At 47.6% G+C, this 24261-nt stretch overlaps 9 protein-coding genes across 9 annotated transcripts; 5 read left to right on the plus strand and 4 right to left on the minus strand.

Annotated features, from left to right (window-relative positions):
* Positions 1-254: 254 nt before the first annotated feature.
* On the minus strand, positions 255-943 carry PAAG_11734 (hypothetical protein; the record flags this gene model as incomplete). Its single annotated transcript, XM_015847327.1, has 2 exons — positions 255-761; positions 899-943. The coding sequence occupies 2 exons, from the start codon at positions 941-943 to the stop codon at positions 255-257; spliced, it is 552 nt and encodes a 183-aa protein (XP_015703018.1).
* Positions 944-1304: 361 nt separating this feature from the next.
* PAAG_11735 (hypothetical protein) lies at positions 1305-4025 on the minus strand (the record flags this gene model as incomplete). Its single annotated transcript, XM_015847328.1, has 1 exon — positions 1305-4025. The coding sequence occupies one exon, from the start codon at positions 4023-4025 to the stop codon at positions 1305-1307; it is 2721 nt and encodes a 906-aa protein (XP_015703019.1).
* Positions 4026-4533: 508 nt separating this feature from the next.
* On the minus strand, positions 4534-5149 carry PAAG_11736 (hypothetical protein; the record flags this gene model as incomplete). Its single annotated transcript, XM_002794103.2, has 2 exons — positions 4534-4836; positions 5132-5149. 2 exons carry the CDS (start codon positions 5147-5149, stop codon positions 4534-4536), a joined length of 321 nt encoding a protein of 106 aa, XP_002794149.2.
* A 250-nt stretch (positions 5150-5399) lies between these two features.
* On the plus strand, positions 5400-5815 carry PAAG_11737 (hypothetical protein; the record flags this gene model as incomplete). Its single annotated transcript, XM_015847329.1, has 2 exons — positions 5400-5526; positions 5586-5815. 2 exons carry the CDS (start codon positions 5400-5402, stop codon positions 5813-5815), a joined length of 357 nt encoding a protein of 118 aa, XP_015703020.1.
* A 1585-nt stretch (positions 5816-7400) lies between these two features.
* Positions 7401-7994, plus strand: PAAG_03743 (hypothetical protein; the record flags this gene model as incomplete). Its single annotated transcript, XM_002794104.2, has 2 exons — positions 7401-7488; positions 7612-7994. The coding sequence occupies 2 exons, from the start codon at positions 7401-7403 to the stop codon at positions 7992-7994; spliced, it is 471 nt and encodes a 156-aa protein (XP_002794150.1).
* A 963-nt stretch (positions 7995-8957) lies between these two features.
* PAAG_03744 (hypothetical protein) lies at positions 8958-10535 on the plus strand (the record flags this gene model as incomplete). The annotated part of the gene is made up of 1 exon (XM_002794105.1): positions 8958-10535. The coding sequence occupies one exon, from the start codon at positions 8958-8960 to the stop codon at positions 10533-10535; it is 1578 nt and encodes a 525-aa protein (XP_002794151.1).
* A 1109-nt stretch (positions 10536-11644) lies between these two features.
* PAAG_03745 (hypothetical protein) lies at positions 11645-15078 on the plus strand (the record flags this gene model as incomplete). Its single annotated transcript, XM_015845049.1, has 5 exons — positions 11645-11803; positions 12004-12030; positions 12179-12252; positions 12335-13282; positions 13371-15078. 5 exons carry the CDS (start codon positions 11645-11647, stop codon positions 15076-15078), a joined length of 2916 nt encoding a protein of 971 aa, XP_015702138.1.
* A 1002-nt stretch (positions 15079-16080) lies between these two features.
* Positions 16081-21027, minus strand: PAAG_03746 (ATP-dependent permease PDR12; the record flags this gene model as incomplete). Its single annotated transcript, XM_015845050.1, has 9 exons — positions 16081-16224; positions 16350-16689; positions 16747-17537; positions 17591-17704; positions 17768-18132; positions 18200-18812; positions 18868-19074; positions 19152-20478; positions 20558-21027. The coding sequence occupies 9 exons, from the start codon at positions 21025-21027 to the stop codon at positions 16081-16083; spliced, it is 4371 nt and encodes a 1456-aa protein (XP_015702139.1).
* A 734-nt stretch (positions 21028-21761) lies between these two features.
* On the plus strand, positions 21762-23875 carry PAAG_03747 (hypothetical protein; the record flags this gene model as incomplete). Its single annotated transcript, XM_002794108.2, has 3 exons — positions 21762-22365; positions 22428-22971; positions 23038-23875. 3 exons carry the CDS (start codon positions 21762-21764, stop codon positions 23873-23875), a joined length of 1986 nt encoding a protein of 661 aa, XP_002794154.1.
* Positions 23876-24261: the final 386 nt, after the last annotated feature.

The following is a 24261-nucleotide window of genomic DNA, read 5'->3' on the forward strand; positions in this document are numbered from 1 at the left end:
CCACTTTTTTTTTTTCGCTCCTCCTTCCAGCATCATAAAGATATATTTCGTTTGAAGGAATTAGACCTCGAATAGATATTTTCTATGACTTGCCTCTTTGCCATTCCAATCTGTGTATACTCTATTATCGATCTACAAATGTCGCATGATTCATAAAGTAAGACCCATCAACATCATCAGCAGCCATACCTAACCCCTTGAGAATCTCCCGGGGACACAATCTTCCCATCTTTATTTTATACACAACTCCCATCTCAATCCACCGGTTCCCCCTCCATCTCCTTCGCCAACGCCAACGCCTCCGCCCTCATCTCCTCCTCCGACCGCGGCTTTCGCGCCTCATTATCTACAGCCGGAAGTTTAACCCTCCCCACCTCAACCCCTTCCTTCCCTGCCTCCACCAACTCCCCCAACTGCCTCGCAATATGCCCCTCATCTCCCTCCATCATCCCATAAATAGCATCTGAACCACCCCGATGGTCCAAATCCGCCTTCCTCCTCGGTATTATATGCGCATGCACATGTGGCACGGACTGCCCCGCCTCCGGCCCATCTTGTATCGCTATGTTGAGACTTGTGCCATGGTAGACGCGCTCGATCATGCGACTTACGCGTCGGACGGTGAGGAAGAGGTCGCTTGTTTCTGTGGTGGAGAGGTCGGCGAGGCGCGGGACGGGGCGGAGGGGGCAGACGAGGACGTGGCCTGGGAGTAGGGGTTTGAGGTTTACGAGGGCGTAAGAGAGCGGGGTTGTGTAGAATACCTGGTTTGCGGGTTGTATAAGGAGGGGATCCCAGGATGTATTGCGGGGGGGATTGTATTAAATGTGGATGCGGGATGCGGATGCGGATGTGGGGTGGGAATTGTGCGGGGAAAATGTAAACTTGCCTGTGGTGTTACCAAATAAGACCCAAAATATATCGGCGTCTTGGATATTAGAGACATTGTGATAGTCTCGCTGGCGCTTGGGGGTGTGAGCTGCGTAATTGAAATGATATCAGGAGAAGAATGAGAAGTATATGCGGTCAACGACGTCCGCAGGTCTGATGTCATCTAAACAAACCAAACACATTAACCCCTTGATGATATTCCGCCAAACCACGATACGATGCACAATTATTCAGAACGAATAATGTTCTAGTATACAATTTCAAATTAAAATATTCTAGATTTTTAATGGTACTATATCCCTTTTTTGCCTTATTCATACACGGAATGTGCGCCATGCAAACCATCAAAGTATCTCACTGCAACCCAGCGTATATTGATGGAAGGTAAAAAAAAAAAAAAAAAAAATCTAGAATTATCAGGGGCTTGAGTCAATCGATATAACAGAGATGGCATCGCTCAATTCAGACAATGATTCGTCGTCATTTCCGCTATTATCCTTACCACTCACATTGGAAGTCACTCTAGCACTCGTCCGCAAGTGTGGATCTTCTCCTTCAACAAAATCTGGCTCGAGCGACGCCTCTTCATCACCACCGGGTACTAAAAATCCACCACCTTCATCAGCAGAGTCCCTTTCTTCTACCCTGCCCTCTCCCTCTTTGTCTTTCTTTTCCTCCTCCGACCCCGGATCATCACCCCCAACATCGCGCTGCAGATTGACAAACGGATTCAACATCTCCCCTTCTCCCCCATCTCCATATTCAGCCTGAATCCTCTCCGCAATCCTCAAACCCATAATAAACTTCCTCCACGTCGAAAGGATAAGCTTGTCATGCTTAAGTTTCTCCTTTCTCCTCTTCTCAGCATCCTCCGCACGCCACGCGTCCTTGACAAGCTGTGCGTTTTCACTTGCAACAACGACCCCGTCAATAATCGGGACGGCCATCTTAGATCCAAATTCAAACCCAGTGACTGCTTCAGCATAATCGATGCCTAGTTTCTTACAAATGCGCACCGTGCCCCGCCAGGGTATATGTGTTGCTCCCTTGGGAATCATAGTTGGCACGAAGCAATCAATGTTCCCGTAGGCGTTTTTCGGAATCTTCCCATCTTGAATTGGGGGTGGGATGATATATTCTGTTTGATAAAGGGCATACAGACCCTGCTTCTGCTTCTCACCACTTTCACGCTCAGCTTCTTCAACTTCCCGCTTACGGGTTAACGTTACTACACGCACAGGGACGAGTTTCAAAGGAGCCTCCCCCATTTTAATCTGTCGTCCTTCCTTATGCCAGCTTTCGGCAGAAAGACACTTCTCAACGTCCGCCCGCCTATAAACTTTCTCCTCTTTTACTTTGTCACCTTTCCCACTGGTAAATGTCCGAACATGTTTTGCACCAGGTCTTATCGCCTCCTCGCGCCGTAGAAATCGTTCAAGTACAAACTCCGAAGAACACCTCAAGCTCTGCAACGTATCCCCTTCCTTCTTCTGCACCTTCTTCTCCGGTTTATTAGGAAGTAGATCTTTCGCATCCTCCTTCTCATCAACGATTGTTCTCTTGTCTTTTGGACGTTCATAGCCCCTCATGGCGTCTTTGAACCAATCGTAGAGAATATATCTCGTCGGCCCTTTGCTGCTATGCATCGGGATTTTCTCCACGGGCATGCGGAACGCCCTGGTCTTCCCCGGCCAGGTATGTCGCTTGAGGTATCTGGTAGTAACATCCTTGGCTGTTGCGTCGGGTGAGTATGCGACGACATACGCGATTACCTGCTTCGTTTTTTCAGCTTTGGCACCCCGTGGCTCGAACAAGGATAGGAGTTCAGGAGTCGTGGCAACAGCATTGGTGGTGGGCAGAATGAGAGCTTCAACGGGGATGATTTCATGCGTAATTGGAGAAACAGCTTCGGTCCAGTATATAGGGAATGGGAGGTCATTGTCAAAGTGCTTGTTGGGAATTTCATTCTTCTTCGTTGATCTTCGTCTATGAGATTTGAATGGGGGCCCATCATCATCCGTTTCGCCACTTTCCGTGCTGGAGGGTGGTACTGGTTTTTCATCTATCGACGCTGTTGGCGGATTCTCATCCTTCACACGATAGTTTTCCACTTTCGTCCACCCAAACCCGATAGGCTGCAAGCTTGCAACCATCCTCGCGTCGATACCCAGAGCTCTAACCAAAGCCGTAAACAGCTGAGCGCCTACATCTCGCGATCCCTCAGAGCGACGCGCCAGTTCTCGAAACTCACTCAGATCAGCTATCCTTTCGCCATGGTCATATTTACTTTGATCTCCCTTATGGAAAGAGTCAATTTCTTCCTGGAGTGTTGCAATAGTTCGATATCCCCTCTTCCGCAAACCAGGTGCAGTAATCTTGAATTGTTTTCTCCAGTGAGCGGCCAGGACCCTCAAGAGTTGGATCGTTGGATCTCCCCGACTCATATCCGGCTGGCCGGCTTCTAAACGAGAAGCGTCTTCTCCCCAATTGCGCTGCTGTCTGTTTGTATCTTTCTTCCTCTTCCCTTTTGTTGCCTTAGATGTGGCATTTGGCGATTTTTGCGATGTTTTCGGTAGTTTCCTACCCGCCGCTACTTCCCACTTCTCAATCTCACCCTTTATAGCTGGTGGTAGCCGGTCTCGTAGAATCTGATGAAGTTTCTTGTCGTTAATCCACCAGTTCCGGATAGCATTGTGGAACAGTAAAAACTGCACATGCATGTAATGGGTTTGGATACGTATTTCCCTTTCTATCTTGCTGGGCCCCTTCTTCCCCGGGGCACCTATATCTACGTATGTATGGTGGTTTTTATCCAGCGTAAGCTCCAGGTCTTGTGGGGCTGGAGTTGCTGGCGTAATGGATGCGGTGGTCCCCTGAAGCGCATCTTCCCAGTTCTCCTCCTCGTCATCTGAGCTGGTTTCATCATCGCCTTCATTTCCATTTCCATTCCCATTCTTATCCACATCCGTTGAAGATACGCAGCTTAGGGGCGATTCTGAGTTATCTGACAACTCCGCTCTGATCTCATTCACTGGCTTCGTTGTCGATGGCCCTGGATCGGTGAGTTCAAGAGCACGATGTTTGCCGGGGAGAGATTCTTCCGAGAGTCCCCTTTTCCGAGGTAAGAAAGGCGGCATCACCGCATTTATCTTAGTTGAAACATAATACAGGCTGCTGAGGTATGGTGTATGACGATATCAAAAAGTCTTCAATATACTTGCTCCTTGAAAAGCCTCCCTCTGCTCCTTAGTTTGTGAAGTCTATGTCGAATCAAAGTTATCTGGTCCCAATTTGGCCCGAGACACATCGCGAAGGCACGTGACCTTAATTGATTCCGACGTCTTCAAATTCAAGCGAACCAGATTCTCAGTTAAGATGTAGATTGACACTCATGTTAATAGGCTCTCGGGGTCCTCATAGTGTTGAGGATATATTTCCAGTGCAAGGCCTTTTATTCCACACCTCTGTGATAAGGAGAAATGAAAAGAAGTGAAGGTTAGAATTGATGTGAAGAGAAAAATGGTTGGCATTTCTCAACAAACCCCAATCACAAACTACGATAACTTTACACCAAAACAAACACAGTGGTCCAAGAGGTACAGATGGATACAACTTTCAATCGAGCAAACACCACAGGGAACAAACTTACAATTCAAAAAGAGTGGCAATGAGTTCTCGAGTTCTCTTGCTTCTTGCGCCTCCGCTCCTAGGATTCTTCGCCTTAACCCTTTGATTTTGAATAAAGGTGGTTCCATGGCCTCCAGCGGGTGCTGAGGCGGCTGCTACGAGTATCGTCTTCCTTGGAATCCTTCGAGCAGACTTGGGAATCTCGGATACGAAGCGTGCGATATTGCTACGTGATGGGTTCTCTTCGTGCCGCGCATACGAATATGGGGGATCACTGATTAGATTCCTGTTAAGCGCCGAACCAAAACGGTTCTCCACAAACTGTCATCATGTCAATGATGCTTCCTGCATCCACGATCCATCCTTTATTGGGTGTTGAGTCCTTGAGCGCCAATGAGTGGTGTTTTTGTCTGTTCCTGAAAAAAAGGAGCTTCTACGTTGAGCAATATCCATGCAGGGGTTAGTATCTGACGGCAAAGGAATTAAAATGTATCTTGTCGAAGTTATTATAAACAAGCGACTGTGCCTTCGGAGCTGGACCTCTTTGCCAAAACAAATAACGAAGCTATGTAGCAAATTACCAGGATCCATAGCTGGGTGCTGGATTTTCACGTACCACATCAAGATGCTCCATTTTAACATGCTACAAATAACTAGACCAAAAAGTGAAGTGCTTATGCATATCAAGTTCGGAGCTCCAAATCCATCGTTTCATCTACTTCAGCGCTTAGGACGATGAGCTGACTTAATTGGATTGGTTTTTGAGACCCCCCAAAAGATTTCGGGCGGTTAACCAGATCCCCCTAGCTCCTGATATCTTTACATATAACTAACCACCTAGCCTAGGTAGTTAAAATGCGGCAGTTTAACTCTGTCAAAGAACAATGTCCATCACGATTTCGTTTCAAAACACCAATATCCCTTTTAAATCCCTAATCAAAAGGCTGTCACTTTCGCCTTTAACCTTCCAAAACTTCCTCCAATGCCAAGCTAACAACCATTATTGGGTAGGTGAGTTAGTTTCCATTTATGGCACAGTTTTTGTGTTGAGCATTTCTAATTATGTGCAGCTCCCTTCGGAATGTCACAGTTCTTCCCAGAACAGTTCTCAACATCCAAGCAGGAATGGGAAGAAAAAGCTAAACCAAAAGGGGTTGCAACGTCTCCATTTGTGACTTTCCAAACTGTAAACCATCATCTAGATCTAACGAAAACAGTTCTACACGTTTCGTATTTACTGGGAGTCGCACATCCCGACAACCTTGAACGAAGAGATGCATTTCGACTTGGACCACTATAGGTGGAAGCTAATGAAAGAACCAGGCTGGCAAAAGTATCTGGAGGCAATAGTGATCAAAGCCCAACCGATCCTTGATTTGACTTGCTCTGGGACTTCCAGTAACAGATTGAGCAACTACCAAAAGTAACTAGCAACCCTTCGGAGAAGGTCTGGTCGCCCATAATCACGAGAACCATATAAGGGAATGCCCAACCAATACCGATAGACATGCCCGGGACTCAGATGCCCTTCTCTACATGACGACGGTTCTTTTTTGGACGATACACTTACGCTCTTGCTACGGGTAAAGGTGCGATATGGACTCTGCAACTCAAGGTGTTCATTTTTAAGCATAGAGTTGCGCGACAACCCGCATCCGAAATGTCAAAGAATATAATGTGGTGACCGAAAATAGTGGGTTTGAAACAAGAACTGATGGCCATCTCCGCGTGAACGGTGGGGTGATTAATGAGAAATCGTCGGCAATTCTCGAGACCAAAGTTGATATCAGATCTGCTGCTCGACCATGGATTCAAGAAAGTTCGCAAATGGCTGGCTGCATGGATACAAGTTGAACCGGACAAAATAGAAACGTTGGGCCAACGCACAGGTAAAGTCATGCTTCCAATTCCACAGTTTAAACGAAATCTTCTTTACTTTTATCATTGCCTTACACTCAATGTCTTGACTCGCCAGCAGCTAAATTAATATCACAGGCGATTGATGATTAGTCAAGATCATGCTGAGATCTGATCTGTCTCGTCGTTGCTGAATACGATGACGAATACATCCGCTATCTGGAAACAGGCGAAAGCAAAGGCAACCCATTTTTGAAGATGAATCAGTAGGGTCCCCTCTCACCCGCTGGGTGAGAGACATATAGATCCGCTTAGGGCAGCTTTTCTAGGATTTAGGGAGAATTTGATAGGGAACGCCCGCCGAGCAAGGCCCTGTCGTTGGTGAGGGAAGGGGGAATTCCGGGTGTCGATTCTGGAGGTTACGTTGCAACCTTTCTGCCACAATGGGATATCCTTGATGATAGCCTGATCTGTAGGCTAGATTCTTAAATTGCTACGTTTGGACCTCTGGGGTCCGGTACCTGTAGTTATGCATATTGTCATGTCTATTTTCCTTTATTTCTGAACCACCTTCATGTTTGATTTGTGCTTTTGTGTTGACTGTGTTCTGCTTGCTATCCAGAGTAATTAGTTAACCGAGTGATTTGAAATACAACGAAGATCCTCTAGTAAACTTCTATTAGCTGCTGTAACAAATGACACAGAGTAGACGACGATGGAGATATTGTCCTGGTAGCCGACAAATCGCATGCTCAATCTAACCATATACTGATGGCATAGAAAGTGCTGTACAGATATTTAAAATAATTGCAGCAGAATCGGACCTCGGCCGAGGAAGTTAGTTACGGGAGAAACAAACAACCATAAACTTCAATCTATAAAATCCTAATAAATATATCGTCCCCCATCTTCCGATCATAGGTAATTTAAAACACCATAACCATCATACCAATATACAGAGTTACCTGGCGTCTCCCCTCTTCCTTTCAGTTGACGAAAAAGACAAACGCCTCCCGTCAAACAAACAAATGGAGGCCGCAGCCAAACTCTTCTTCTCCTCCCCACGCTTCGCCGTAGCTGGCGCGAGCACTGACCCCAGCAAGTTCGGGTACAAAAGTGAGCAAGCAAACAACCTCCGCCACCCAGAAAAATAAACTACAAAGGTCCTTGCAAAACACAGACGCAGGAAAGTAATTTCTGATACATCAATCACATCACCCTCTTCCCGACCCCACACAGTCCTCGCCTGGTACCACCAGCACTCCCTGCCCGTCACCCCGCTGAACCCGCGGGCCCCCGAAATCGCCTTCCCCTCGCACACATACCGCACGACACCGTCTCCCTCCGCGCTCCCGTCGCCCAAGCAGACATCGCTCTCCGTCGTGACGCCGCCAAAAGTGACGCTTGCGGTGTTGAAGGAGGCCAAGTCGGTGGATATACCCGCTGTGTGGCTGCAGCCGGGCACCTTTGACGACGAGGTGCTTGCGTATGCGCGGGAGAACTTCAAGGCTGCGGTTGCTGGGATGGAGGGGAGTGCTGGGCACGAAGGGTGGTGTGTGCTTGTGGATGGGGAGGATGCGCTGGCGGCGGCGGGTGTGAATTGGAGGGCGCAGAAGTTGTAGATTTGATCTGAGTTTGATCTTGGGTTTTTATTTTTTTTTTTTATCTTAATTGTTGTTTTTGGTTTTATTGCCGGGGCATGTTAAATTGCAAGATACATTTGGATGGTGGGATTCTCTATTTAATTAAATGTATTTATTATTCATGGAATGTTCTTGTGTTGATCTCCATCAACACGGCAATATGACAGTGTAAAACATAGAGAACTTTTAGCTGCTTCATAGATTTAAAAAGGATATTTCGTGTGATTTTTGTATTACAGTAATCATTGCCATTTTAAGAATTTATTACATGTGAGATAAAAACATGATTCATCACTGAGGATGCTGCTGCCTATGTGTTTTATTCGACAGGAAATAATCCACAGTGGAACAGCTATTTTTAAAAAATCGACTGCACGGTTGGTTGTTGTTTACTTTGCAAGAGTTTATTTCTGTATATTTGACTACGGGCGGGAAAGCGATACTCCAAGTGTTCCTCAGGTGTCCAATTACTACTCACTTGGTTGATGATGCACACGTATAACTTAGTTAGCTATGACAGGGTGATCACGTTCGGGCGAGATGATGTAACTGCTTTAGTCAACGCTGCAGTTGTCTGGAGCTGGGCGTGGGCTCCCGCCCGGACCGTCAACAACCGTTCAGCGGCCTGCTGTCAGCCTGGGAGGGCCAACACGGATAAGATCAAAAAGGAACAGAAAGACAGAAGAAACGAAGAAAAAAGAAGAAGAAGAAGAAGAAGAAGAAGAAGAAGAAGAAGAAGAAGAAGAAGAAGAAGAAGGCGACGGGTTGTTACAAGCTTCTTTATTTACTCCAGATATATCGACATCGTCTTCGTCAGGCTCTGCTGTTACACATTAACTACCATCCGGATCTCCAACTGAACCACCTTTCTCTAGTATAGGCTGAACGTCCACATTCTAAACACCAAAACCAACCCACAAACCATACATAGCCATTAACACAATGACACTCCCCGACTCCCCCATGCCAGGCACCTTCATCCTGGACTCCCCCATCCCCCCAAAACTCGACCTTGTCGGCGCCAGATCCCAATTCTACCGCTCCCCCCATACGCCATCCGCAGCCTCCTCGCTCCATCGCTCCGCCCGTTCGGACCATGGAAGCCGCAAAAAACGTGCCCGATACGGCTACGGATATGTGGCTGACGGTGACGCTGCTGGATTTCTGGAAGAGCACTCTTCTTTATCTCCTTCCAAAACTGCCGCGAGCACTACGTTGAATACAACTAGCATCACTGCTACGACATGGCGAGACCAGTCGATGACGACAACCTCTCTGTCTCGCATCGCCAGCCCGACGCCGCTAGTTAATACCGCCTATCGCTTTGCGGGCGGTGTGGATACGTCGTCGACGCTCCCGTTTGAGAAACAGGGTTACTATGATGATGGTGATGACGATGACGATGACGATGACGATGACGCGAATGGGCCGGAGGTGGATTATCGTCCGAATCGCTATCAGGACCTGGTACATATGCCCATGGACACACCTTCATTGGCTGGGTCTCCCGTCTGTGGTGGGCGGGCTGTGAGTACGGCGAGGAAGCGGAGTAGACGGGAGTCGATGTTGTCGTCGCAGCGGGATGGGATGAGGGTGGGCGGTTCTTCGGAGGGCGGTGGCGATGGAGGGCGTGGCTGGGGCTCTGCTGTGATCAAGATTGTTGGCGGAGTTGCGGTGAAGGTGTGGGACCTTTGCTGGCCGGGTCCGTTTCGTGGGTTTTATGCTGGGGGTGGGAAGGGCTATGAGATGCCTTCTGAACAGCTCCCACCACTGTCGTCGCAGGCATCGACGATGCCACGACTGGTCGACGCGGGCTCGCGGCAGAATGTCTGTGAGAAGGATGGTGACTTCTCTTCCGGTGATAAACGAACGGACGGGCCGATTAATGTCCCGGGACAGTTCCCCGCCGCATCTATTACTAACAGCCAGCGATACCTTCACAGTGTTAACCACGATGAGCTACAGGGGAACTGGGTTCTGGTTAGGAAGGGTAAGAGCGCGCGGGAAGAAGAGGCTTTAAGCCCTTCATCTTCTTCATACACTTCAGCTCGCAACATGCCGCCCGAGAGCAATAGCATATATCACCACCCCGTCAGCACGCCGCGGCGAATCGCAGTGGGCAGACTGGCCAGGAGACAGACTCTGATACCCATGGCATCGCGACCATCATCTTCGTATTCGTCTTCGCACCACCTCTACAGTAATACCAACGATACCAACAATAATAACAACAATCTGACTCATCGTCATCATCATCATCATCACTTCAGCCGGAAGAACGCCTCCTCGTCGCCCTTCGAACCCAACCGATCAAGAGGCCCGACCAAACAAGGGAGTTCACCTGTGTCCCTTGAAGCGCAGCGGTATGCGGCCAAGGCGAAGCGGCGGGAACGCGAGGAGGATGCGAGCATCCGTCGGTTGAATCAGCAGTTGAAAGCGATGATTAAGGAAGGGAGGGAGGCACTGGGGACGACGATTGAGATTGAGGATGATGGGATGGATGTGGATGAATGGGATTGAGTATTTTGAGTATTTTCTTTTCTACGTTGCTTGTTGCCATTCTCTCTCTCTCTCTCTCTCTCTCTCTTTTTTTTTTTTTTTTTTTTTTTTTTTTTTTTGCGTGCCTTTGTTCTTTTCTGTCGATTGTTCTCGATAATGAATGAGACCGATACCACCACTGATGAGTCTTTTGCTATGATATTTCCCCTATTGCTTATATTACTTATCTCTTCCTGTATTCCCGCTGTCTGCTTGAGGTTTTTATTCTACAGGCGCTGTTTATTTCGGTTTCAATTATGTTTTGCCGGCGTTTTGTTTATACCCCTTTTTTTTTGCTTTTCTGTGCAGTGGTTCTTCTTTTGCAATGCAACCCATTTCCAAGGTTCCAACGACGTGATGTGCTGCTATAAAATATACTTTAATACACCATGTTCACTCTTCTGCTGTTCCTGTGGACCAAAGCAGTCTCAACCATGGGATAATCCAGTACGATAATCCCGGGGACTACATGCATAGGGAGGCACGTGACTAGAGCAGCCCGTAGTTAGCCACTAATAAACGACTGCGCTCAACTAGTTCTTCGTATAATCAAAAACTGGGGAACGAACTCCTCACAGAGTCGGAGGATCCCATAACGTTAACAGCAGTTGTTAAGTAATTAGCAGTGGCAGGAGTCAAGAGGTGGTTAGTGAGTTAGCTAACTACTATAAGGTAGGCAGAGGACCATCCCAAAATCCAAGTAACTAAGCATCGCATGGCTGACTGGAACAACCAACATCATCCATCCCATTCATTCCCTTCAGGTAGTTAGTCAACCACACCATATTCCTATCGCATGGCAACCTCACAGCACAGACTCCAAGAGAACCCCCCGAGAGACTGACTCTGACCCTGCACCACACCAGAACATCAAGAAACAATGCGCGTTCCCCCATCACACGATCCCCGCAGCTAAGTTGGCTAGGAACAATGCCGTCTCTCCTATTCCATGCGGTTACAGTTACCCCCGAAGCCCCGTTGAAACTTCTTCTGCCCTTCCTCTCGACCTGCGCAGACCCCCAAATATATGTATATATATGTATATATATACACACCTAGGTATTATATATATATCAACAGTTAAACACAGCATGACGGAGGAATCGCCTCACTCCAGCGACGCTGCTGCTGATCGCGAGAATAACAATAACCCCGCCTATGCCCAATTGCAGCATCCCCCTTTGGGCTCGCCGGCGCTAACTTCGACGGGCCGAACTATACAGGCGTGCGACAGGTGTCGGTTTAAGAAGGTGGGTGTTTTCTTCATGTTTTTATGTGTTTGGCTGCAAATGGGTGGATTATGAGATGATGGTGGTGATGTTTGGTTAATTGATTATATACATGTTGACCTGTGATGGGATGATGTGGCATGACATGGCATGACATGTCATGATAGTTATTGTCGGGCGACATGGCGCTGATGAATGAAAATCCTCTTTTATACTTCTAGGTTCGATGCGATGGCACGGTTCCGGCTGTATGTATAGACCGCGATTCATAGCCATCCATATTATATAATACGTGTGTCCTCGAAAGCCTCGATGCTTTCTTTTTCTTTCTTTCTTTCTTTCTTCCCATTCTTCTGGTGGGAAAGCATCAGCTTATCACCGCTACATAAATTACAGTGTGGGAGATGCAAAGCGGCTGGCCTCGAGTGTCTTACCACCGTCAAGCTGAATCGCAAGTCATATCCAAGAAGGTATGTATATTATGGAATGGGAATGAGGAGGGTTGATGATCGCTGACGATGGTGATGATGATTGATTATTGTGACTGGTTAGCTATACGGAATCCATCGAGGAACGATTGAGACAGCTTGAAGCGGAGGTTCACAAGCTGCGAGCTGGCAATGACTCCAAAGATAAACGTATTAAAGAACTGGAAACTTCGGGTGCAAATATCGCATCCCCAAGACAAGCTGGAACTTCCACAACTAGTAACCGTCCAGACACTGTGGCAAAGCTGGGCCCGCGACAGGCTACGGACGAACCTCTCTCGCGAGAGGTCGGGCGTATGAATCTCGATCGAAGAGGGATTGGTCGCTTTATGGGATCTTCTTCCGGCATCTTCTTCATAGGGACCGCTGAGCAACGGTTTTGCCTTTCTCAGTCCCCCCCGAATAAGAAAGTCGGAGATGCTCTGCTTAGAGTTGACGTTGATGATGAGAGCACAGAGTATCCCGTTCACTATGCTGTTAGCACATCTGCGACGTTAACCCCCTTACCACCCCGTGAGACTGCTCAGGGATACATTGATGCCTGGTTTGACGCCTGGAGACATATATTCCCCATTCTGCATCGACCCTCGTTCACCAATTCGATCAACCAGCTGTATAGTACTCCTGCCTCTGAGCATGACTGGTGTGTTCTAGGGCTCTTTTACCTCATCCTGGCCCTTGGGTGCCGACACCTTTTCATGATTGGCGAGGTTGTTGATGGCCAACCTACCGTTGAGAGCAACCAGGAGGATATTGAGTACTACAGCCAGTCGTCCAAGTACCATAACGATATCCTAGCAATGAACAATCTTGCAACCATGCAGTATCAGGAGCTGCAGACATTGTGGTTTTTATATACCGGAAAACGCAGCTTAGCGTTTCAAATGACGGGAAGCATGACGCGGTTAGCGCTGGAATTGGGACTGCATCGGCATACAAGACGATTTCAGTTTGACCCGTTGGAGACTGAGTTGAGGAAGCGGGTTTTTTGGGTTTGCTATATGCTTGATAAGTACGGTTGGGAGTCCCCATACATTTTCTACATATTTTGAGCATTATCTGATATAGAAACAATATTTCTCTTTTTTATTTTACTCTAGTTTCGTATGCGCGATATATGGACTGCCAAAGTCCTTTCGCGATCAAGATATCGACGTCGAACTTCCGTCAGATGTCGATGATGACTTCGTCAACCAAAGCGGCTACCTGCTCTCCCTTCCGGGAGAACCGACGGGAATGCTAACCTTCGTTTCGCTGATCAAAGTGGTTCGCGTACTCTCTAATACCCTTGAAATTCTCTACACCACAACAGACAGAAGGCAAACCGTTACCAAGATCAAGACGATCGATCGATTGCTAGACCAGTGGATTCATACGCTTCCAGACCATCTTCAACTAGATCCAAGCGCCTTTACTCATCCATCCGCCTCCTCAAAAGAGACGCTTCCACTCATCGAACCCTCAATTGCCTTCTTACATATATCCTACCTCTATACCCGACTTGCGGCGCACCGAGTTGCACTCTCCTTCTTCCGTTCAGAACCGCAGTATGCCATCTCACTTACCAAATGCATGGAATTTGCCAAAGAACTCATCTGCTTGAATTCCCGAACCCAGCGTCATTTACTAGTATTCGATGTCAATCCCGGCTCACACGTATATACTTTGTGGTCTTGTGGATTGCTGTCTCTATTCGGACTCCCAGAGTTTCTATCTGGCGAGCCAAAAATCAAACGATCTCCGAAAAAGGCGAGTGATATAAAAACATCAGTATCGGCTTGTGTTGATCTTCTGGAGGCACTTGTAGCTGCAGGTCGAACCGGGGAGAAAGTTAGAGCCGATAATTTACGATGTATATCAGCGGGACTTTCAGAAAGCGGAACGATTCCAAGTCTGAACACGCTTCACACCGATCACCGTGAGTCGTGGTACCAACAGCCACCGCAGCTTATAGCACAGCCGCACCAGCAGCAGCCGCAACGACAGCAATCAGGAGATACCTCCCATGCACCACCCCACTCAACCCAGACACCTGAAATCCTTAGCCCCCCTCCACCACCTCCTTTCCCCCAATTCCTACAACAAACACTTTTCGGACACCCTTCTCCAAACACCCCCCTCCCAACCCCGGATAGTCAAATACAAAACCCCGCTCAACTACAAACCCCCCAACCACCCTATCTACAAGGAATAGACCTCCACTCCCAATCCCCCGGCCTCTCCCGCCTAGCCATGTCCGCCAACTCCCCCGCCTTCATCAGTAATTTCAACATCGATTTTTCCAGCCCCTTAGCCCACCCTTACGACCGCCTAGCGGACGCCTTCCATTCCCCCACCCCCGCCGCTGCGCCGGACAATAGTAATAGCGCCAGCAACACCAGCACCATCCAGCAAATAGCAGCCGGCCTAAATCAGCCCACGCACCAGCAGAATCACCACCATCACCATCACGGTTCGCACCAGCAGTCGCAGTCGCATCCTCATCCGCATCCGCATCAGCTGCCGCATCAGCATCAGCATCAGCATCATGCTATGAGGCAGGTGTGGGATGATCCTGTCTTTAACGTGTCGTCGATTATGCAAGTGTCTGAGCCCGGAGGAGGCGTGGGGGATAATAGTAGTAATGATGGTGCGTCGTTTGTCATGCAGGATGTTGTGAGTTCGGAGTCGATCGGGATTGGGGTTGGGATGGGGATTGGGCAGGGGGATGGGGAGAGGGATGGGGATGGGGATGGGGATGGGGATGGGGATGGGAGAGGGGGAAGGGGAGGGCCGAGGAAGAGGGCTAGGGTAGGGTCGTCGAACTGACGTTTTTATTTGGTTTTAGGTTTTGTTTAATTTTCTTTTTGTTGTATTTTAATTATTTTTTCTTTTTCTTTCTTTTCTTCTCTCTCTCTCTCTCTCTCTCTCTCTCTCTTTTTTTTTTTTTTTTTTTTTGGGTTTAGGTTTTTGGCTTTGTTGCTGGATGGCGGGACATGGGAACTCCTTACTTATGCTGTGAATAACATGTCATTTTATATAAATTGTCATAGTGTGTTTATATGCTTGGATGTATACTCCCCTTCCCAAACCACCGCTCTCTCCCTTTTCCTCCATCCGCTTCTATTTCTGCGCGCCGTTCCCCCCCTCATGCTAGACTGGGTCTTTGGAATCTAATTAGGATGAGGACGAGGACAACAAATTCAGATCTTGTTAGACGCGCAATATGTTGGATGCCATTTATGGATGGCGATGATCGCTAATGTATGCAGGTGTGTACATATATACGTGTGTTTCGGTACTAGTCTGTGTATTTGCACGGAAGGTTGAATTGAATTCTCGTATAGCTAGTTTAGCTAGATAGCTATGTGTTTGTAACGGGTTTGAGGTGATCTCTACCTGGCACCGCTAGATAATGACTAAGGTATGGCTGGTGGAATGAATTGAAAGTTGTAGCTGACTTGCAAATTGAAATTGAACTAAGCTACCGGGATAGGTGGAGAGGTATTGCTGAGTATGCACAATCATTAGAAAATGAATATCGTCAGATGTTTGATTTAAAAAGGAAAGAATTAATGAGAATCTGACGAGATTGAGGGCATACTCTCTAAAACACTTCAATGAAATGCGTTTCCCAATCTAAACTCAACAGCAAATGATCTTGATGAGAGAGATAAATAAAAAGTCAACATATGCAATCTAAGGTATATTCCCAACCATAGTATAATCGCCAATAGAAAAGCAAGAAGAAATCGAGTTCCAGGGCGAAATTTTATTTCCCCAAGACACAATATATATATATATATATATATATAGGCGAACTGCCTCGGATCATTTGGACCTTTTGAACAACCTCTTCACGGAGAAGAAGTAGACAAGCAAATATATGATCATGTAGTTCGTAACCACGAAGCCGACGAAAATGCCTAGGTATTGCCAGGCGTTGGAACTCGAAATGTTATTTTTAGCGAGGAACTGGTGATATCAATCGGTTAGCGTGTGTGTCAATGGATTGAATTTGATGTGTCCTCCCAGCCAATACTTGGAGTTGTGGAAGATAAAACAGAAAAGAGATAAACAGGAGATGGCGAGTTACTTACGTCGTCACCCAAGCGATACGAACAGTACTGACATCTTTCCATGCCCTCTGGGTTAGCTAGGTAACCCCGGGCCGAAGTAATCCATGAGCCGGCGTACTCTGCGCATGTTTGATTTGGAGGGGCAAAGAAGGTTATCAATTCACTCGCGTCGCAGGTGACTTTGACACCCTTCATGACCATCGAGAGAATGCCTCCGATCCAGTATGTAAATGGTGCAATGTAATACATGGTATAAGCCCAGAAGGCAGGCATCTCTGATTGAGGTCGCAGAATGCCATTGAACAGCTCACACATGATCAGGAAGAAAGGCATCAGGTTGGCAGCCATGACAGCGTCGGTACTGGGAAAGAATTGGTTAGTTTGTTTACAAAAGGGCTGAGGGTTTTCGGATACGAACCTCATTGCAGCAATCCATTGACCCCAAGAGGTCGCGAAAAGGTGGAAGAAGAGAACCATGGGAAAGGTATAGCCAGCCGGAGTACCGAGAGGCAGTCCCACGCAGAAGTAGAAAATAAGATAGAAAATAGTTCCTCCGATAAACGCATATGGTAGTTCAGCTAAGATTTGAGCAGAGGAGAAACTGAACCATCCATACATCCGGCTTGGATACTCGCGTTCTAACCACATGTCGCGATTCTCAATGAACTTCATCGCGGTGCCGTTGACGAATTCCGGGACAAGCATGAGGATTAAGAAACAGGAGAACGCTCGCGATTGCATGTCCGTCTCGCTATTTCCAATTTGCAGATAGGTGAGTCCATTGAGTAAAGCATGGATGACGGATGCATAAAGTCTTGAATAGGGGTATTCAGGGGTGCGCCAGTATTGCCGAGATAGGCGCTTTGTGAGTTGGACTATTTGTTCGAATGTCGACGACGCATATTCCATCTTGTCGGCATTTTGGTCCACGGCAATTCCCTTTCCCTTTTTGGAGCAGATAACGTCGACTAGTTCCTCAACTTTGGCTGCTTCGGGCGAGCTCTTCCATACGTTATTCCAGTCCATTTCCTTCCCTTCCACCTTAATTGCTCCGACACCAACTTCAATAAGAAGGTCTGCCACATTCTTCCCGGGTTCGATGGCAATACCGTGACGGCCGAAATAATCGCATATAGTTTTTCCAGAAGGTCCAACATCCCCGAAGTAAAATATGTTGCCTCCAGGATTCAATGCGAGGACACGGTCGAACTAAAAATTGTTAGCAAACGGCTGGTGGAATTAAGGGAGTGAGTATAACTTACAAGTTCAATCTGTTTATGACTTGCTTGGTGGATGGTGCACACAATGGAAAGCCCTGCATCCGCAAGCTTCCTGAGTAATACGACGATGCTGAACGCACCCTCGCTATCGAGACCCTGTAGAAGACGAGTGTTATTTCTAGCATTCCAAGTGATCAAATGACAGTATAGAAAACTTACACTTGTAGGTTCGTCCAAAAACAAAAGATGGCTTGGTTTGGCGCAAAGCTCAACTCCGATGGTCGTCCGTCTCTTTTGCTCTATCGGCAGTGAGCCTATCACAGCATCTTGCAGCTCCATAAGCCCAAGAGTTTGTAAGATCGTGTCCACATAGGCAAGCTTCTCCTGTCGCGGAACATCATATCCCTGCCGTAATAATGCGGAAAACTCAAAAGCCTCTCTAATTGTGCTTGTGCCGTCTTGGAGATCCATCTGCTGACAATATCCAATTTTCCGACGAAATGTCATGTCCGGAACTTCTCCATCAATCATTAAATCGCCAGTCAGCGTGCCGGTGTTCTGGCGTTGAGTGAGAACAGTCAACACTATTAAAGGGGTTAGTGTTAGTTGTTTAGCACTCTAAAAAGTGACGTAGCGAGAGGATTGCCTTACATGTTGATTTACCAGCACCAGATGATCCAACTAGCGCTGTAAGTTTCCCCGGTTGGCAATATCCAGAAACATCATTTAGCAAGACCCTCTCTGAGGTTCCTTGTCGTATAGTATATCTCAATTTCCGCCACGCAAAGGTCGATTGCGTCTTCGCAATGCTCATGGCGGGGGCGCCGCGGGAATCTGTTCCTGTCATCTCTGGGGGAGCCTTGTGGTCGCCATCAATAGCTCTATTCTCCTCATCGTTGACAGCCGCACTTCGGCGTCGTTTGCTCTTTTTGCCATATAAAACAGCGCCAGCAGAACCGTCGTCCCATTCCAGGACCTCGCAAAGCCAAGCATTCATAACCGTGTATGCTATGGTAAACAGAACCAAGATGCCGAAATTTCTCCATACATTGCGATAATAGAAACCATATCTGCTTGCAAGATAAGCGTCACCACTGATTGTTAGCTGTCCCGGCACACTGCCAGCGCCCGCGCAGGACTGATACATCGGATTTGTATAATTAGGACCTGAAGGGACAATCGACGCGGGATCGCAAGTGAGTTCAAGATTATGGAACTCATTAGCTATTAATGCTTCGTAGGTGTATATCACGGGTGTGGAGTACTATGGACAATAATTAGCATACTAGATGTTTGAGGTAGGGATTCAATATGCCTACCGCAATCCATCCAACCCAAGGCACCCGAGAAATTAGCCTGTTTAATGGGAGCAGGTAGCCGCTGTAAGTAATGGCGATTAGGAATATCACACCACAATATCGTAGGGCCACTTCGAAACTCGAGAAAGCCGCAAACAGCCGGAATTGAGAAGTCTGGCAAACAGTATACAGGTATGAGAAGAGGAAAAAGATAAAGAAAGATCCAGCCTATAGTACAAGCCGTGTTAGTAACATCAAAATTTTCCCAGAAATACAAAAAAGCTCATGGATTTCAGAGTACTCACATCCAATTTGAAACCAGCCATAAAATAGACGATTATGTTGAACACCACAGACATTATAAAGACTAATACGAAGTCGAACAAAGTACGAGCAAAGGCAACGGCGCTCGGCCTCACAAAGGCGAACCGTTTCTGACGGCTAATGATGCCACGGCCTTGAACGGAGTCTTCAAGTTCAGCCAATTGGATCCAGGCCAAGGTAAGGGCGCTGTAAAAGAGAAAACCCGCGCGGGAGAAGGCACCCTTAGTGGTAGCAGGTAGGTTAAAAAACAGAGACGATATCAAAAGTGCTAGCACAATAGAATTACCCAGTTTCAAGTACAAATGCGAAGGGTAACCTTTTAGGAGCCACCATTGACGTTTCGTACAAAGAACAACTTGTTTTACCAGAGAAGTGTTGTAAACCGATGTAGCCGAAACGAAACGAGACTTTTTCTGCCGGGCAAGGGTTGTGAAGTCTGCCAGGGTGGAATTAGAGTCATTGGCTTGGTGCGTCACTCTTTTACGGGAGCTGGAAAGTTGCTCTTCGTAATTCCGGATATCTTGCTGGATAACCTTGAAATCTTTGCTTTCCTTGAACGCCTTTTCCAATTCGATTGCCCCTTTAGGGGCACGAGCTTCAAAACCGTCCCGAAAAGATCGAGTCTCAGCGGATGTGATGCCAGTAAGGAAATCTGCGATGGTCTGTCTGGGGTGACGTTTATACCCCAAGTCTTCGAAGTAGGATGTTGCTCTGTTCGCAGGGCCCTGGAATAACATCCGTCCCTCGTCTATAATTAAAACTTTATCTGCAAATTTGTACACGGCATCAGAGGCTTGGTAGAGTGTCACGATGGTTGCCTTGCCACAAGCGTCCGTCATAATTCGAAGGCTTCGAGCATAATCAACCGCAGCAGCAGCATCCAAACCCCTGGTAGAATTGTCCCATGCACCAACGGCAGAATCAGTTGCAAGAGATTCAATGATCGAAATACGTTTCCGTTCACCACCGGAAACACCACGGATATATTCGTTCCCAACTAGCGTGTCCATGACATGGGATATGCCAAAAACTCGGCCGTAGATTTCCAAGATCTCAGGAATTTTATGCCGTAGCCTTTTTGGAGTCTTGCTCTCCAATGCAAATTCCAGTGTTTGACGTACAGTTAAAGTGGGAAAGTGGATATCCTCTTCTGGGATATAAGCAACTTCCCCTCTAAAATGTTTTGACATATCTTCTGGTTTAAGCCCGGAATAGTCAATGGATCCAGTCACGCCCAAAAAGGAGGAGTGGTGATTGGCTACGGTTCGCAAAAATGTCGAACACCCAGCGCCAGGGCGGCCCAATACCCTTAAAACAAAACAACAAGTCAATTAGTGGACTCATTATAATTGAGCATCTTAAATATGAGATAAGGTACGGTATATACAGCATAATCTCCCCGCTTCGGACAACCCCTGAAAAATCATTGATCAAGGGTCTCCTATTTTCAAGTTTTGGGGGAGCAATCCATCTTTTGATGGTCCACTCATACACGTCCTGAAATGTTGCCGTCCGCCAAAGTGCCTGAGCTAAAGTCTTCACCTGCGAATGCTCGTTTCGGACACCCCAGGTGGTCACATTCTTAAAACAAATCCCGAGTCGGCTAAAGGGTCTGTCGCATACATCTTTCACCCGGTGTTCTCGAAGATATTTTTCAAGAGTTGAGTGCGGCTCTGCATGTTCAATGGGTTCGTGGTCGGAGTACTGCGTAAGACATTGGTGCAAACTTGCCAATGTGTCCTCGTCCTGCCGAGTCGGATGGACGTGCGACTCCAAATCATCTTCCCGTTCGGTAGCATTGCGCGGTCGTTCATTGTGACTTGGAATCCGGGACAATACCGACCCTTTTGGAGGCATTGTTGTAATGCTCAAGACCAGAGAATAACTAGACCATAAGAATGTACAACTAAACGATTGAGAGATTTCCAAGGGTTGATGAAATTTCCATGCTCGCAACGGCGGTACGGCATATTAATATCAATTTGGCATGGGATAGCAGTAGTGGAAGGGCGAAAAAGAAACGTAAAATAGAAATCCCCAAAAGGAGGCTCAGATGAAAGCTATGACAATGTGGTCCCGATATAGGGCCAGGAGTGCCTAAAAGGGAAGCCAAGCTGAGAGGGGGGACCCAACATTTTGTACCAAGCTTTGGAGCCAAGCCCGAAGACTCCTTCTAGAACCCTGAGAGGCTCTTCTGGTTGAAGAGGGCGAGCCACTGGCGGCAAATGGGGCTAGTCCCGAAGAGGAAGCCAAGACACAATCGGGACGTAGCCGAGCATTTCTGCGTAGTTCTACTAGAGTGGAATTGCGCAGCTGTTTGGCTATTATTATGGAGTTGCTGATAGGGTATCCACGTTTTCATCACCCTCCTGGCTGGGACCGAAACGATTATTAAGCAGTGGATCCATAATACATGCCTCGGCCATCATTCCATCGCAAAACCAGATCTGTTTATTTCCCACAATGGTCAGCTGTTTTGATTCTGCTTCTTCAGGGACCCCTACCTGGATGCCAGTATTTTGAGGGTTAACTATTATTGTTGGCTGGATTTGGATTTGATGGGCGAGAATGTAGTCGCTTGTAGAGGCAGCATGCCTCTTCCTTCACATTCAGCTGCTCTGCCCACGTCACCACAAACTTCCGACGATGGCCTTAAATTTTCTAGCGAGTCGTGTTATACCTGTCGACGACGACGGGTTATCTGTGATCGGTTGCTTCCAACCTGCAAAAAGTGCCATAGAGCCAAGAAGACATGCTTAGGGTACAAGAAGCCATTTACGTGGGTGCAGGGAGTTGCCAGTCGGGGGAAGATGATGGGCTTGACCTTCGGTGATGTTGCGGGGAAGAACTGTCAGTCTACTTCAGGGGTGCGGGGCGCTGTTGAGCCGGAGAGATCCCAGCGGGCGAGAACTTTGTCCTCTAGCGTCTTAGGCTGGGCGCAAAACAATCCCTGCGGTATGTCGGGTAGTCTGGAATCCTTACAACCCGGGCATCCAGAGCCCGTCAATACCTCAGATTCCAATGTAGAATACCAACAGGATGGAATGACACTCTCATGCTCGAAATCGGAAAAGCAGAGCCGTAATGATGAATGCATATATGCAGTGGATGACCATCTTACTTCTATCTCTTTGAACCTGGTAGATCCGCTGTTCCAGGGCTTGGACAGCATATCGCGATACTACTTGGCTTATTGTGAGTCCGCCCAAGGGTGAAGGCTAAGCGTCAACACAGTGCCGTTGCTGACAAGGTGTGAGATGATCGTAAATTCTGTGCACTGATGGTGCTGTTCGAGGTCCCCCACAGAAACCCATATCGCCTCCTTCTTCGAATGGTTAATGTTTGTCCCGGTCTTTGTGCTGCAATGGCTGCAACTGCGGCGTGCCACAACTTACATGTCCTTCAGTATTCTGGTCAATCGGCATTCGACAGCACGTCCTTAAAACAGAAAAGCTCATCTGATGGTGGCGAAGAATTTATGCACTCGCCTAACCCAAATGTCAGAGTTGCATATCAGCATTTGCTGCTTCTCAAGCAACGGGCGCTTAGTGAGCTGGAGCAAAACCTGTCGAATCCCAATAAAAGAGGAGATGAAGCGACAATCGCTTCCGCACTTCTCCTTATGGTTCTTGATATGGTAGAATCGGGCCGTGGTACTTGGAAATTGCATGTTGAAGGCGCAAAGAAGATGCTTGAGTCTCGTTTTGGAAGACATCTTGCGGGTAAAGAGGATGGATTGTCAACATTTCCTGGGATGGTTTATGATAGTTTCAACATGTTCCTGGCAGGAACATGTATGACGTATGTATAGATAAGAGCCATTTTTTGTCCAGGAATGTCAAATCCTGTTAACACAATATTCACCAGCTTTGACATCATGGGTTCAACATTGACCCCATCCGGAACTTGGTCGGAACCATTGTCATCCCAACTGACAAAATCACCAAGCCTCCTTTCGGACACGGAAAAAAACGTCTGGCTCGGGTGTCCAGGTCCCCTACTGCGCATCATCCTCTTCATCTCCTCCCTTCGACATGCAGACTCGTCCCTGCGCATTCCAGCACCAATAGCGGGCATCTTCACAGTCCTCTCTCAGATCAATGCCTTCGATCCAAGGCAGTGGGCACGGGAAATGCAGCAGTCAATGGGCACAAATACGACAGAACTTCCAAACTCCCAACACCACTACCTTGACAGCCTTCTCCCAACAGCACCACCAGCACCATCAAACCCTGGGGAGTCCAATTATTGGAATCCACCTCAGACGGCAACGACAGCCCTTTCCCATCCCTCTTCAAAAGTAGACAATTCATCCACCGAAGCGCTCTTCCACGTCGCCTCTGCTTATAAAATCGCCATAACCCTCTACGCAACACGGATCCTCCTACACCCGTCCGCGGACGAATGCCCTCTCCTCGCCGAACAGGTCACAGAGGTGCTGAACCACATCTCACACATCCAGCCCTCCTCTGAGCTGTTTAAGAGTCTTCTGTGGCCGACTTTCATAGCCGGGGCGGAGTGCCGGTGTCCGGAGCAACGGGCGTGGATTCGCGATTTCCTAGATCGAATGTGGCGCGGGTTCTGGACGGTAAATATCCGTGGCGCGTTGCGGGTGTTGGATGCTATTTGGGGACGTGAGAGTCAGGAGGATGGGGATTGGGCTGAGTATTTTGATCGGTCTGGCGTTAATTGGCTGTTCATTTGAGGGGTTTAGAGGTGCCGAGTGAATATGCTTCTCTTGTGACCAGTGTTTATTCCTTTTCCTTTTGAAAAGGAAGATCCTTGCGTAGGTTTGAGATGCGTTTATGAGAAACTGTTTTGTGCTGAAGCATGCTGAAATAAAACCAGCAAATTGAGGGATGGCTGGTTTGTGGGAAACGTCAGGAAGCAAAACAAACAAGTCAACGAGAATGGGGCAAAAAGCAGTGATGAGCTGTACAGCTGACAATAGCTGCAGCAGGGAATCTGAGCGATCACCTATGGGGCCCGTTGGCTCTAGAGGAGAGATTGCGGGCGTTGTGTTGGAGGTTGGAGGTTGGAGGTTGGGGTTGAGCTGAGGGGTCTATCCTAGTCGTTTGGACGGTCCAGGAT

Source organism: Paracoccidioides lutzii (assembly GCF_000150705.2).
Source record: "Paracoccidioides lutzii Pb01 unplaced genomic scaffold supercont2.9, whole genome shotgun sequence".
Taxonomy (NCBI): Eukaryota; Fungi; Ascomycota; class Eurotiomycetes; order Onygenales; family Ajellomycetaceae; genus Paracoccidioides; species Paracoccidioides lutzii.